This window comes from Alosa pseudoharengus, unplaced genomic scaffold, assembly GCF_046254945.1.
Source record: "Alosa pseudoharengus isolate Yale_2024_CS ecotype anadromous, Long Island Sound unplaced genomic scaffold, YU_APseudo_1.1 YU_APseudo_1.1_scf_23, whole genome shotgun sequence".
NCBI classification, from domain to species: domain Eukaryota; kingdom Metazoa; phylum Chordata; class Actinopteri; order Clupeiformes; family Clupeidae; genus Alosa; species Alosa pseudoharengus.
In genome coordinates, this window is record NW_027468685.1 from 18,230,644 (window position 1) to 18,245,145 (window position 14,502).

The 14,502-nt window shown below is 42.3% G+C and overlaps 1 protein-coding gene across 1 annotated transcript in view; it reads left to right on the top strand.

Annotated features, from left to right (window-relative positions):
- The window catches only part of khdrbs3 (KH domain containing, RNA binding, signal transduction associated 3), a 107,828-nt gene that overhangs the window by 78,285 nt on the left and 15,041 nt on the right, over positions 1-14,502 (top strand). Inside the window, exon 7 of the mRNA XM_076301883.1 lies at positions 6,254-6,336. Within this exon, the coding sequence (XP_076157998.1) occupies positions 6,254-6,336 (83 nt within the window). The remainder of the gene's footprint in view (positions 1-6,253; positions 6,337-14,502) is intronic.

The following is a 14,502-nucleotide window of genomic DNA, read 5'->3' on the forward strand; positions in this document are numbered from 1 at the left end:
TGTTCATTCACTCCCTGTATCAGCTGTGTCCCCTCCCTCCCTCTTTCTCTCCCTCCCTCTTTCTTTCTCTTTCTCTCTCTTTCTCTCTCTTTCTCTTTCTCTCTCTTCCAGCCTCTCCCTCTTGCTATTTCTTTCTCTCGTTTTGGATGCTCTCGGTTTATCTCTCTCCAGCAAACTTTCCCGGCTCGTCCTTGCTGCGCTGGCTAATCCACGCTGGGGAGAGATGCTCAGCAGTCTAAGCCGCCCGTACGCCATGCTCTTAGTCTATATGTAAACATGCTACTGTGCAAACGCTCCAAATCCTCATCTAACCTCAAGTGAGGCCTGCCCGCCTCGCTCCCACTAAGCGCTGCCTACCAATCCAGATGCCCATAGCAGTTCAGTCTCTGTGTCATAGAGAAGGGCCTGCCTGCCTCTCCCTTGGTGTTCGAGTACAGACCCAGAGAGGGGGACATGGTTCTGGGTTTGGATGGTGGGGCTTGTCTGTGGTGTTTTGAGGCAGTCATAGAGATCTGTGCTCAGTGGCACACCCTGGAGGGTAGATTGGTTGAAATTAATGGCTGTAGAGTCATTGGTTAAAATCATCTGATTGAGTGCACGGGTAGAGCAACGATATGCTAAATGAGGTTTATATTTCATGCAATAGTCTTACTCAGTGGTACATGCAACATCTATAGTTTGGTCCACAAATTGTAGTGTTTTTGTTACATTGTAATTACATATGTAATAACTATGTAATAAAGAGTCATGATGAATACCAATGAGCAGTGATTCACACTATTGCTAACATATAAGCTTGATGCCTGCTGCATGGCTAGAATGTGCATGCATATAAAACACCTTGATAAACAGTATTTTTGCCCTCAGTTGTGTAATAACTATAACCATGTAAGTCACTTGCACCCAATTGCATGCTGTAGTCAATGCGCAGCCATTTGTATTTTCAAATATTGGGCTGTAGTTGTACCAGCCAGCTAGCACAGACGATGGAGATGAGCAAAGCATGGAGACAAAGAGAAGCCCAGCGGCTTGTGTGTAGCAGACGCTCTGTGTCCCACCTCTCCCTCGCTGGCTCTCCTTCTCTCGCTGTGGGCCTGGCTGATGAGTGAGTGGCCATTACAGGGCTTTGTTAAAGCCTTAATGTGCCACTTTGCCCAGGCCTCCCGCTCTGAATGCCAGATGACAGAGGAGAAGGGGGACAACGAGGATCCGGCTGAAAGGCGGCTGGGATGATGGTTGGCTAGGTGAATCGTTGGCATCTTTCTATGTTTCTTTCTTTGTTTCTGTCTTTCTTTTTTTCTTCCTTTCTCCTGTCTTTCTGAGCTAGTCTTTCTATTCATTCTCCATCTGGCCTTACCTCTCTATGTTATGCCACTTATGTTATGGTTATGGTTATGGTTAGGGTATAGATGCTTTTTTCCAAAGCAACATTAGTTAAAAAATAATAGTTTAAAATAAAGTTGGAAAAGCCGACAATAGTAAACATGACAACAATATCAATTAAAATATCAAATGTCAACAATGAAAAATAGAGTTTTTTAATATGAACAAAACCATAAACATACAAACCATAAATCATTCATCGGGATGATCATCAATCAATCATCGGGAATTCATTAATTTAGTGTAAGGTTGAGGTTGACAGATGAGTTTTTAAACACTTGTTGAAAGTCCCAAAGCTACCACAAGAACACAGAGCACATAGGCAACTCATTCCACCAACCAAGACCAGGAACCACCAAGGACAAGAATCTTGATTGTGACCTCTTAGCGCTAATGGGTGGTCAGCACAGCAGGTTCTCATCAGAGGACGAGAGAGGAAGTCGAGCTGAACCATGGAATTATGTCTCCCTTTCTTCCTGCCTTTTTCCCTCCGTTTGCCTCCCTCACATTCTCACCTCCCTCCAACACACAATGTGAAACTGATCTGGTCACACTTGTCACCATGTCTTCCATAGCTGTGCCCCTTTCATTGGTGTGAGCAGAGCTCTGTAAGGCCAGCCTTTTTGCATTCCTGAGACAGGAATTTACCTCTGTGTGTGTATTTGTTTGCTATTGCTATTGTCTAAGCTGGCATTTGGCCTCGGTTCCCGGCACCCTGCTAGGTAACCCTCCTAGTCTCCCTTCTCTCCAACCAGGAACTCCTCCTGAATCTGTTTCATATCATTTTTAATGTCTCAGTGCGAGAAGTAAGGGTGTCCGTTGTAGCATTGTAAAATAAGTGTATATATGTTTTTTTCTGTAGTCTGGGAAAAATGGTCTGTGTTCTAATGAACACACTCCCATTACCTTATCCTGATAAGGACGCTCTGTAGGTCGGTGGTCTCCATATGTGAAAACCGTCTATATGTTAATTTCTGTTTTGAAGCTCCTGTTCTGGCTGGAAACTTAAGGGTGGTGATAACTTTAGTCTTGGAATCATCTGCTTATCAGAACTCCCACGTGTGTGTAGTTGAATCTAAGGTATGTTATATTTTAACTATTAGGTCTATTTTAGATTGATTGTTAGATTGTCTTTGATACTTTATTGTTGATTGTGTCTTGAACACTGATTGATTGTAGTGTATGATTATCCCTGGCATTACATTGTTATGTTAACTGGTATAATCTGTAACATTACTTTCCTGAGATTATGTTTCTGGTAAGGAATCTGTTCAATCAGATACCTAGGCAGTGAATGTATGAATTTTTAGTTAAACCGCATATATTTTGAGGGCTCATTAAACTTGAGCTTTTCCAGTAAATTGCCACCAAGCCTCAGAGCCTTTGAGTGGGAAAGCTAGGCCTAGCCTGAAACTAGACAAACTGCCAGTTACTAAACAAGTAAGTTAAAATTCATCTATTAACGGTCACTGAACTGAGAAGTAACTGCTAAAGGTGTTGGATCCTAAATGATTAACAGATAAGCCTTTGATAGAGAGCTAATTCTTTGGAAGTACATATTACTAATTGTTGATTTAATACTTCATAGCCAACAGTTTATCTGTGGCTAAACTTTATTATAAAATTGGAGTCAGATTGGTTAAGAAATCATTGTAATTCAACTCAACCTCATTGATAAGACAGAACACACATCTTCCCAGGACATTAGTGTACTGTATTTTTCCCGGCTTTCACCTCTCACAAAAGTTCCACTATAAAAAGTTCCACATACACTTGAGTTGCTGAGAGCAGTGGAGCAGTAGCACCTCCACCAGCCTGGGTTTGAGTCCACAATCTGTTGTTTCTGTGTGTGTTGCTTTGGATAAAAGTGTCTTCTAAATACCAGTCACTTTACTTTACTGGAAAGGTGATGGGTGATGCTGAAATTATCATTTCAGTCTATCATACAGTAATGTGAAATGAACCTCCAGGAACTACTGTAGTATTGAAGTGGGCTTCCTTGGCTATAATGTGGAAAGGCTTTTTTTTTTGACAGGCACTTTCACAACATGCAATATCCCATTTTAAGTCTTTCCATTTTCACTTCAACAGCTAATTTGGCCTCTATGCTAATTAACATAGACGTACATCCCCTGTAATGGTGAGCTAAATAAAAAAGATCAAAGTACTCCGATCTTAAGTAGTGCAGTCATTAAGTGTTTTAAACTTTCAAATATTTGAATTGTACTTTTATCATGGATTACAGTGTTTATTGTTTTATATGATTATTGCTCTGGCAGTAGTGTGCGGCTATAGCTTTAAGAAAGTGACTCTCTCAACCATGGCACAGATCTTATTCCCAATGCTTGATATCACAACTGGCATCTAGCTAATCAAAAAACGCTTTTAGATTTGTCATCTTAACACTCTTCACAGACTTCTTGGAAATGAGTTGCCATACTACCAGACAAGGTATCAGGAAGCAGGAGTTTTATTCACTACCCCCCCCCACACACACCACACACACACATGCACGCACACACACACACCACACACACACACACACACACACACACACACACACACCACCACCATCACCTGAATATATTTCCTTACTTGCTTTTCATGCACAGATAGACTGATGTATTTGAGTGTGCCTGGCTATGCATACATGATCAACCTACAGTAGGTAACACAGTTTTACTTTTTATCATTTGATTCCCATTTTTTATTTATATGTGAACAGCCATAGTTTTACAACAGAATGAACTTAAAGGCTTTTTAAAAATCTGTTTGCAGTAGAAAATAACTTTCCATTTTTAAGCAAGGGGCGAACAAAAAATAGTAGTCTTAAATATAAATTAACCCTTTTGCTCTCTGAAGGTATGATTGTAATTCTAAATCACATGGTGGTATCGCTGAGATTGAATTCGACTGAAGCTCTGAAATGAGGAATTTCAGTGGAAAATTCAAACACAGTCACACAGTCTCGCTAGGGGCCTAGGGGCTGAAAAAAAAGAAACCCTCGAGAATTGTTGTTCTGACCTTACTTATTTTTAGAACACTGTTCCCAAAATCCAATAAATCTTAAATGTGTGCGTGTACATGTACAGTATGTGCGTGCGTGTCTATGTCTGTGTCTGTGTCTGTGTCTGTGTCTGTGTCTGTGTGTATGCATCAGTTTCACAATATAATATGTGGTTGAGGTTTTGAAGTGCCACTTGTATCCCTGGTATAAGTGATGGCGGCTTAGTGCAAATATTTTTCTGACCCAGTGTTGCACAGAATCCTTAGTAAATCAAGCAAATCTTTTTCATGTGAATTTAAAAGTAAACACTGTTTCTCTTTTGATGATTTTTTAATGTTAATCTCGATGCTACTGCCGCTGACGATGATTATCTTTGAACTTCTCTTCTATAAACAAAAACAACTTTTAGAGTTTCTATTCACCAAAGCCAAAAATTGGGGTTCCTCGTTTACATTTTCTCCCTTATTTGTTTGTTTGTCCGAACACGCCTGACAACCCCAGAAGGATTAAGATTAAAGACCCACAATTTCAAATGATGTTATTTTCCACTGATCGCACATTAAGCCTCCTCCTAATAATGGGACTGTGTGGACATGAAGCCCTTTGCTTCATTCATTTATTTTTGGACTCTCGTTTTTATTTATTTTTTCCGCCCGTCGCTAAGTCTCAAAGCCAGCTATCTGGCATGTGTGCAGATGGAGGGCAGTGGGCATTAGCGCTGAGGGAAAAAAAAACACGTCGAGGATGAGAGGAGCCATGAGGGGTCGCTGCCTTTTTTTTTTTTTTTCATGTGGAACACAAGTCCCATTTACGGAAAATTAGGATACGCTGCCGCAGCGAGCGCTCTTTGATGTCTGACTTAGTCAGGGGTAGATTAGGGTTGCATAGAGCAAAAGATAGAGAGAATAGAGCAGAGAAGAGAATGGAGAGAAGAGAAGAGAGGGGTGGCTAGAGGAGAGGAAAGCCAAAGAGAAGGTAACAGGGGAGAAAGAGAAGAGTGTTTGTTTGTACCATAGTTATGTTGTCAGTGTTTCAGTCTTTGTGTCCAGCAGTGAACAATTATTAAATATCATTCAACTTATTATTATTATTATTATTATTATTATTATTATTATTATTATTATTATTCAAAACTCATGACCAGACCAGTGTAGTGCATATCATAAAGCATTCAGCAATACTGACTATGAATAAATAAACAGAACTCAACAGTGTGAAATTCTTAAGAATGTAAATGACTTCACAGGAGAGTGTGGCTGCTTCGGAGGGAGCCGTTGCTGTTTCAGTAAAGCTTTCCCCTCAGCTCTCTTTTCATATTGCAGCTCAGTGTCCTTCCACTACAGTCTCCTGTAATCTACTTCAAGGCTGCGCTCCCTTTTTCCCTCGGAATGGGCTGTTAATATATGATGAGGTTCAGGCAACTATATTAACCTTTCTCCATGTGTGCGATCCAGAGGGCCGTGTTGAGTTGCCGGAATATTCTGAGGAAATTGCCATTAGTGGCAAGCACTTGACCTTGATTGATTGGGCGGCTCTTGGCGAGGGACTGCAAGTCCACTTCACTACGACAAACTCTGAGTGGCAGCACAAAGCCGACGAGATACATAATGCAATGTCAAATCACCGGAGACTCGTAGAGCCTATTATGCAGTTCCACTTATGACAGAATTTCACATGAGCACAGACACTTGTTCATTATAACTGGTTGAATGTCAACATAGTAATTCTCACATTCCTTTGGAAGAGTGAATAACTTTGAATGAATCCATACATGATCAAAGTTAATGTCTTTGAATGGATGCATACAATACGATCATCTGTTTATCCTCAACCTGACACGCTGTTCTTTTTGACTGTTCGTAGGAGTATGACGATGGGTATGGAACAGCTTATGACGAACAAGGATACGACACCTATGACAACAACTACAGCAATCAAGGTCAAAAGTAAGTATGTGTGTGTGTTTGCTGAGCTAAGATGACCTAAGACTGTGAGAGGTATTTAAGACTGTGAGAGGCACCCTCTCACACACATGAAGGAAGCTAGGCCCAGTGATCCTTGTAGGAGAAATGCTGTCCTGTGTTTTCAGCTGCTGAGCTCTTACACGAGAACTTCAACTTCCAAATATATTCAACTATTATTGGCACATTATGGGTAATGCATGCCAGGCTTTCACTCATCTACTGACAGATGCAGGATGAATATGGCAAAAGGAAGAACATAAACATGTTCTCTTTTCTCCTCTATTCTTCTGTGAATATGTGAAATATTTGGCTTTCTTAATGGCAATGTTTTGATGTCAAACTGCACTTAATTATTCTATTTATAGGCCATTGGGAATCATTATGAATAAAATATAAAACAGATCATATGGCCTGTGGAAAAGAGTTGTATTGTTTATACAGATTGTTTTAATATGCAGTGTAGCCCACAATATTTGCAAGCAGAAAAATATAACAGCAGTCATTTCAGGAGGAAGTTGCATTTTCATGAACGTGTCACCTTCTTGTTGACAGTCATGTGTGTGTGTAGGTAATTTTGAGAGAGAAAATAACTCCTCGTCCAAATATTAGCTGTTGATGTTAAGAGGCAATAAGGTCAATACTTACTGTATAATATTTCATGGGAGGAGCCTTCCATGGATCTGTTAACCAATCCAGGATCTCCGGAACCTCTGAAACATATTCTTCATCATCCGGTTACTTGAATAGCCAATTCAGTCTGACAATCTTACTATATTTTTTCCCAATCTTGGAGATGAAGATCCATCCTGTTTGATGATATTCAGATCCATACTGTGTTGAGCTTTAGGTGCTGCCTAAGAGGGTGTGTGTATCCATACATAATATATGTGTTCTTACACAACATACTAGGGGTGTAACGGTTCATGTATTCGTATTGAACCGAAACAGTACGGGCGTCACGGTTCGGTGCATGAATTTACACGGAGAATACACGGTATAAAAATACATAAAACTCGTGTGCGGATTAATTAATGTCATGCGCAATTACTGTTAAGTAGCGAGAGTTACGGGAGTTCTTTAGCGACACCTAACGCTAATCTGTAGGTCGTCAGTCGAGTCCGTCAGTCATTAGCAGCACTAAGGTTAGACCCACAAGAGTTAGAGGATCCGCTGGTCTCTTTAAGATCGCAAGTTTGAGAACTTCAGTTACAGTAACGTTAGTACAGGCGAAAGAGTGGTGGATAAGATGAAACTGTGTGTCGGCGTTGTTCAGCAGTTGTTGGGTATGTGAGTGGAAAAAATGCTACACATATTCGAAGCCATCACCCAGATGATGTAGGCTACCAATCACTGAAACGAGGGGGGAAAAAACTTCCCCTGCGCTTCAGCAGCCTTTGGATACACATACAAATAGGGCCAAAACCTATGGCTTAAATTAAATGATTTCGTAATGACAGAAAGCTATGTAAATCGCGTGGTAATTACCTTTATGTTGGGGTAACTTGTAACTTCTCACATGAGGAGCTGGTAGTGTTAAGTGCATAGACAGCAAAATAAAGTGACAACGCTAACCAGGCTAATAAACAAACCATGCTACGGTGAGTTAACGTCAAAGGGCAAAGTCACGTGACTTCTAGTTGTAGTCTGTTTATGAAATGAAAGGAGCAATTTCGTTTTTTTTAAAAAGGCAAAATAGTGTGATATTTTCACAGTTAGTAGGCTAGATTATTACTTTACACACAATGAAAAATATTGAGGCAAATTGTAGACCCTTCCATATACAACTAAACACAGATGTTGAAGGTCTTGCTTAAGTGGATTTTTAAAAATAATTTTTCTATGTAATTTGCACTTTCAGAAATAAGAGATACTGTAGGCCTATTTTCAGTTTTATAGCTGATTGTCTTATTTTGTTTACAAGTTACAGATGGAGTCTGGGTACTTATTGTACTGTTTAGCCTACATCTTACACACTTCAGGCTGTTGCAGATAGCTCAGGGAAGAGACTGTATGACACTAGGTGGTACAGCCTGAGACATGCACAATAAAAAAAAATGCTTTTTGCTTTTCCCTCCATTGTACCGAACTCGTACCGAACCGTGATGTCCGAACCGAGGTATGAACCGAACCGTGACTTCTGTGTACCGTTACACCCCTACAACATACCTGCAGAACTTTTCTAAAGTTTTATAGCGCTTTTCATAATGGTATTTTGAACAAGCACATAGACTTGCTACTTGATGTTTAATATCCCCCTGAATTTCTTAAACGTTCCCAATGCCACATACCATCCTTAATAAATAAGGGCAGTATTAACAGTCACACAACAATGCAAAGGCACAGAGTTAAGGCTGGAAGCCAGTGGCAGGCTTTGACCAGAAATATGCCATGCAGTGTTATTGCATGCAAATGAAAGTGTGCATAATCATTGTGAAAGCATTCAGATGGAGGGAAAGAGTGTGGCTAATGGAAGAGCTTGGCTGGGGACTTTTATTGTTGGATGTGTGTGCGCCACGTGAGCGCATCATATCCTGTACAGTGATCTGAACGGTGCACAGCGTGGCAGTGCTTGAATACATTTGGAACAGAAAGCTTTTCAGTTCAGAGCGCTACAGACGTGGCAAATCTATTGTGCACTTTCTTATTTTCAATTTTCAGAACTTGCTCATATTCCCACCAGAGACTTTTCGAGTCAGGCATTTTTATCATATCCTTTTTTTTCCCAGGGTTATTGGCCATCGCTTTTTTTTTAGCTGTGAGACTCTTCCTCTAAACAAATTAATATGTATAATGTCACATATACTGTGTATGCAGATGTATTTTTCACGGGTCAGGCACAGTTTTTGTCTTTTATCTATTCTTATACAGTATTTGTTGCAGTGTGGTGGTTTTCTTTGTCTCTTTCTCTCTCTCCCTCCATCCACCCACCCCTCTCTGTGTCGCTCCCTCTCTCTCCTACCCCCCCACCATCTCTCTCTTCTCTCTGTGTTTGTGGAGGAGTTCTTGTGATGCTAAATGTGGAGTATTGATTTTTCTTACATTCAGAGAGCTATCAGCCTTGTCGTGACACTGCTGGTCAAAGGCTCTGTTTTCGCCTGTTGGCTTGTTTGCTGGTGCCATGCTGTTTTTTATCAATCTTGTCTCTTCTTTGTCACCATTCCTTTCCATTCTCTCTCATCAAGCTGTACCCCCCCCCCACACACACACACACACACACACACACACACACACACACACACACACACACACACACACACACACACACACACACACACACACCGACCCAATCTTCCTCCAACATCCCCACCCCTCTTTTTGACCTCTGTGGCTGAATTGGAGAAAGAGGCAGGATCGTTGCTGCACTTAAGGTGTCAAAAATGCATTAGAGTCCTCTGTAAATAAATAATAGCAGGCGGGAAGAGAAAGAAGAGTGGCATTCTGGTTTATCAAGGGTTTCTCCATGTTTGGTCTGCTTCTGTGTGTGTGTGTGTGCGTGTGTGTGTGTGTGTGTGTGTGTGTGTGTGTGTGTGTTGGATGGATGTGTGTGTGTGTGTGCATGTGGACGTACAACATAAGGAAAGGCTTTTTCTTGATGTCAGCGCACAGAAAGTGTCCTTTCCTTTCTCCACAGTAATTCACACCCGTGCCTCCATCTCACTCTGCAATATCTCTCTCTCTCGCTCTCTCTTTCTTTCTCTTTCTTTCTCTCTCTTTCTCTGACCTGTTCTCTCTCACCAGCCTGGCAACCTGTCAGAGGTGAGAGCAGTAGCAGTGCAAGTAAAGTGCTGAAGAGCTTGTCTGTCAGATAGATATGCATGGTCTTGAGGTGTGTGCGCATCTGTCTGTCTCTGTGTGTGTGCGTGCATGTATGCGGGTGTGTGCGTGTGTGTGTGTATTATACCCGGGTGGAGTCGTAGAGGAGATGAAGTTAGGTGTGTGTGTGTGTGTGTGTGTGTGTGTGTGTGTGTGTGTGTGTGTGTGTGTGTGTGTGTGTGTGTATTATACAGGGTGGAGTCATAGAAGAGATGAAGTTAGGTGTGTGTGTGTGTTTGAGGGTGGGGTGTGTGTGTGTGTGTGTGTGTGTGTGTGTGTGTGTGTGTGTGTGTGTGTGTGTGTGTGTGTGTGTGTGTGTGTGTATTATACAGGGTGGAGTCATAGAAGAGATGAAGTTAGGTGTGTGTGTGTGTTTGAGGGTGGGGTGTGTGTGTGTGTGTGTGTGTGTGTGGGGGGGGGGGGGGTGGTTGTCCGTGTAGCACATGGAGACAGGCCCCGGGTTGAAGCCCCCACTATTTGTTTTAAAAGCAGGTTTGTGAATAATCACATCAGCTCAGGGGCACAGGGAGTAAAAAAGAGAGAGAGAGAGAGAGAGAAAGAGAGAAAGAAAGAGACTGAAGTGAAACACACTGTACTGTAGCCCATCACGCAGCACAGCACAGCACAGCACAGCACAGCACAGCACAGCACAGCAGAACGCAGCGCAGCCTGTACCCACGGGCTCTCTCCGACTCCAAAGAGAGATCCTCAGATGTGCTCCCGAGGACGCCGACGCACCAGCTAATGGGCTGAGGCTTTGGAAGACACTACCTCCAGAGGCACTGGATTTGCTTTATTTGCTCGCTTGCTCACATGTATTTATTTATTTATTTATTTATTTATTTGTCTATTTATTTCATATTTATTTATTTGTCTTCTGACTTACCCTCCCTACCACTGCTTCTCTGTTTCTCTCTCTCTCTCCATCTCTCTGCCTTTCTCTCTCTCTCTCCATCTCTCTGCCTTTCTCTACCTCTGCCTTTTTCTCTCTCTCTCTCTCTCTCCATCTCTCTGCCTTTCTCTACCTCTGCCTTTTTCTGTTTCTCTCTCTTCATCTCTCCATCTCTCTGCCTTTCTCTACCTCTGCCTTTTTCTGTCTCTCTCTCTCTCCATCTCTCTCTCTCTCTCTCTCTCTCTCTCTCCATCTCTCTGCCTTTCTCTCTCTCTCCATCTCTCTGCCTTTCTCTACCTCTGCCTTTCTGTTTCTCTCTCTCTCCATCTCTCTGCCTTTCTCTCTCTCTCTCTCTCTCGATCGATCTCTCTGCCTTTCTCTACCTCTGCCTTTCTCTGTTTCTCTCTCTCCATCTCTCTGCCTTTCTTTACCTCTGCCTTTCTGTTTCTCTCTCTCTCTCTCTCTCTCTCTCCATCTCTCTGCCTTTCTCTACCTCTGCCTTTCTCTGTTTCTCTCTCTCCATCTCTCTCTCTCTCCATCTCTTTGCCTTTTTCTAAGTCTTTTGAGTACACAGTCTCCCCCTCAGCAGGGCATGATGGTTGTCTTTGCGGGCTCCGTCTAGAGGCGGGGTATGATAAAAAGTGTGCGCGGACTGAGATACTGTAGGCCCCAGGCTGAGTTGGAGTAGCGTTATATAGGGTGGACTGCATGTCAGCAGCGTAGCTTTGTACCATAGCCTCTGATGGCTTTTTAATGTGCTTGAGTGTATGGTTTTATGAAAGACTGATCCCAGCTCTGATGATGTTCAATGATTTGTTCAGAAAGAAAAAGAAAGCAGGGGAGGAAAAGCAGAAGACAGTAGCCCCGGTAAGAAGGAGAGAAATTGACGGAGAGAGAAAAAGGCTGAGAGGGATCTGATCAATCATCTGTTCAACAGTCCGGCTTTGTGAGGTGCAGCAGTTAAGGAGACTCTCCCTGTGACTTTGCAGCCAGTTTCCCACCAACCATAGTGTCTTAGTGTGTCTGTGTGTGTGTGTGTGCGCGCGTGTGTGTGTGTGCGCGTGTGTGTGTGCGTGTGTGTGTGCGTGTGTATGTGTGTGTCCACTCTTGTTCAGGGCATATGCGACCTAATTTTTCAAAAGTGCGACTACAAAAAATCGGAGGTCGCACCGGTGCGACCAGCTATTCGAGAGAGGAAAAAGTGTCCGCATTGAAACTCAACCTTTGGTTCAATAACAGACACATATTTGGCCAATATCGTGGTTTAAACAAATCAAAGATAGTGAAGGGCGGGACCTCCCCTCTGATTGGCCGTGGCCCAGTGCCTGTGTGTAAATTTGAAAATGCGTGTGCTGCAGACAGAGAGAGAGAGAGAGAGAGAGAGAGAAGTCAGAGACCAGTCAGATAAACAGAGTGGATGTAGTTGCATTACAGTGTGGTAACATAGGCCGAAATAAATGTACCCTCTCCCCACTGCCTTTCGGCGGCTGGCAGCAGCAAACCGATCAGACGAGCCCGAGATGATGATCAAGTTTAGGCTATCGTTGCCTACGATAGGCCTAGTGAAACTTCCCTTCACCAAGTTCAGTCCGAAATAATTATTCACCAGAAAAAATAGTTTGAACGTAAACCTGACGTACAGGAATGCCACTTACGCCAAATTTATAGGAGTCATTGCAGATAAAAAGACGTCTTAAAATTGCGAACAATGCAAATGCCTTCGCGAATGACAGAGATACAGATATCGCCGAAAAGGAGTGCGTCATTGACCGCAGTTACATGCAGGGAGTAACCCGGTTTTCAACAGCAATATTCGTTTTGCGCGCGAGTTGTGTAAACTCATTCTGATGGCATCAATCAATTTAATCCGGTATTTGGCGCAAACCGAATATCGCTGCTACATTTAAAGCCCGAATATTCCCTGCATGTATAACTGTGGTCATTGTGTACGGTGAATTGAATGGACACATTTAGATCGAGCAAGGCAAGTCATTGCAATAGCCTATAATAATAGGCCTACCATTTCGTTACTGCATTAACCATAGTGATGTTCTTATTGAAAATTTCAAAATACTAAAATTAAAAAGTAAATTGCATTGTGTGACTGTCAAATGATTATTGCAATCATCATTGCAAAATCACATAAAAATCCCCCAGGCTACTTGGAACATCTCTTTAAATTGTGCTCAAATACATTTCTATGGAAGATGCTAGCATGGCAAGCTGGTTTAGCCAAGGCCTAAAGATCATGAAGGATAGTATGTAAGACATTGAGCCATGAGATGTGCAGTTTGAAGCCCTTAAAAGACGTGCACTGTTAATTTACTCACTGTTATTTTTATTTAATTCAGCTCAGTGAAGCACTTAAAGCACCAACACTTCATTAAGTTACTTTTCTTGTAGAATTGTAAATCATAAGTCATAGGACAACCTATATAGGACAGTAATTAAGGAAAAAAAGTGAACCTGCTGCGGTGTTAAATGCGATGTGGTTGAACATTTGGGTGCACCTAACTTTTGAGCTGGTGCACCTAAGAAAAAAAGTTAGGCGCACCAGTGCAACCAGTGCAAAAAGTTAGTCTGGAGCCCTGCTCTTTTTATCCTGCCACACGCTCCCTGTGTGTGTGTGAGTGTGTGTGTGTGTGTGTGTGTGTGCGTGTGTATGTGTGTGTCCACTTTTGTTATCCTGCCACACGCTCCCTGTGTGTGTGTGTGTGAGTGTGTGTGTATGCGCACAAGTGTAAGAGTGAATTCACGGATCACCTGTGTGCTAACAATGCATCACAGTGCCTGAGGAAGCACGGTCACACACACACACACACACACACACACACACACACACACACACACACACACAAAGGGAGCTTGGATAGAGGATAACAAGCGCACCCATTTAGCCTTCCCTGCGACAGCAGCTAGACCAGCCCACCTTCTAATGAGAGCAGAAAGGCCGACTTTCCTAAGGATTTAAATAACGGCTCTGCTACGGTTTCATACAAATCCTGCATGCCTGGTGACTTTGACCTTTGCTGTTGGTGTGAAGTCCTTTTGGAGGAAAGCATTTTGGGCAGTATTAGACAAAGCACTTTCTTTCTTGTTGTCAGGAAGTGTTGACTGTTTGTCTGTCGGGTTATTTTCAAGTAATACATCTATGTTTTGTCTGGATAATAACTGTAAATACATATGTGCTGTTTTATTGCACATAGATGTTCAGCGGTTGAGATTGTTGATCAATGTGGACTTGCCTATTTGTCCTGTTTTGTTTGTGTTTGTTTGTGTTTATGTTTATGTTAGTATATTAGACCCTGTGTTCTGTGCTGTGCTCTTTCAGTGGAAAGGCGTTTTAAACCCAACAGATTCTCTTCAATCATGGCACTGCTAGAAGTGGATTACTGGATGTTTCATCATGGGCTGCTCTAGCAAACATCAGGCCAGGCTTTGGT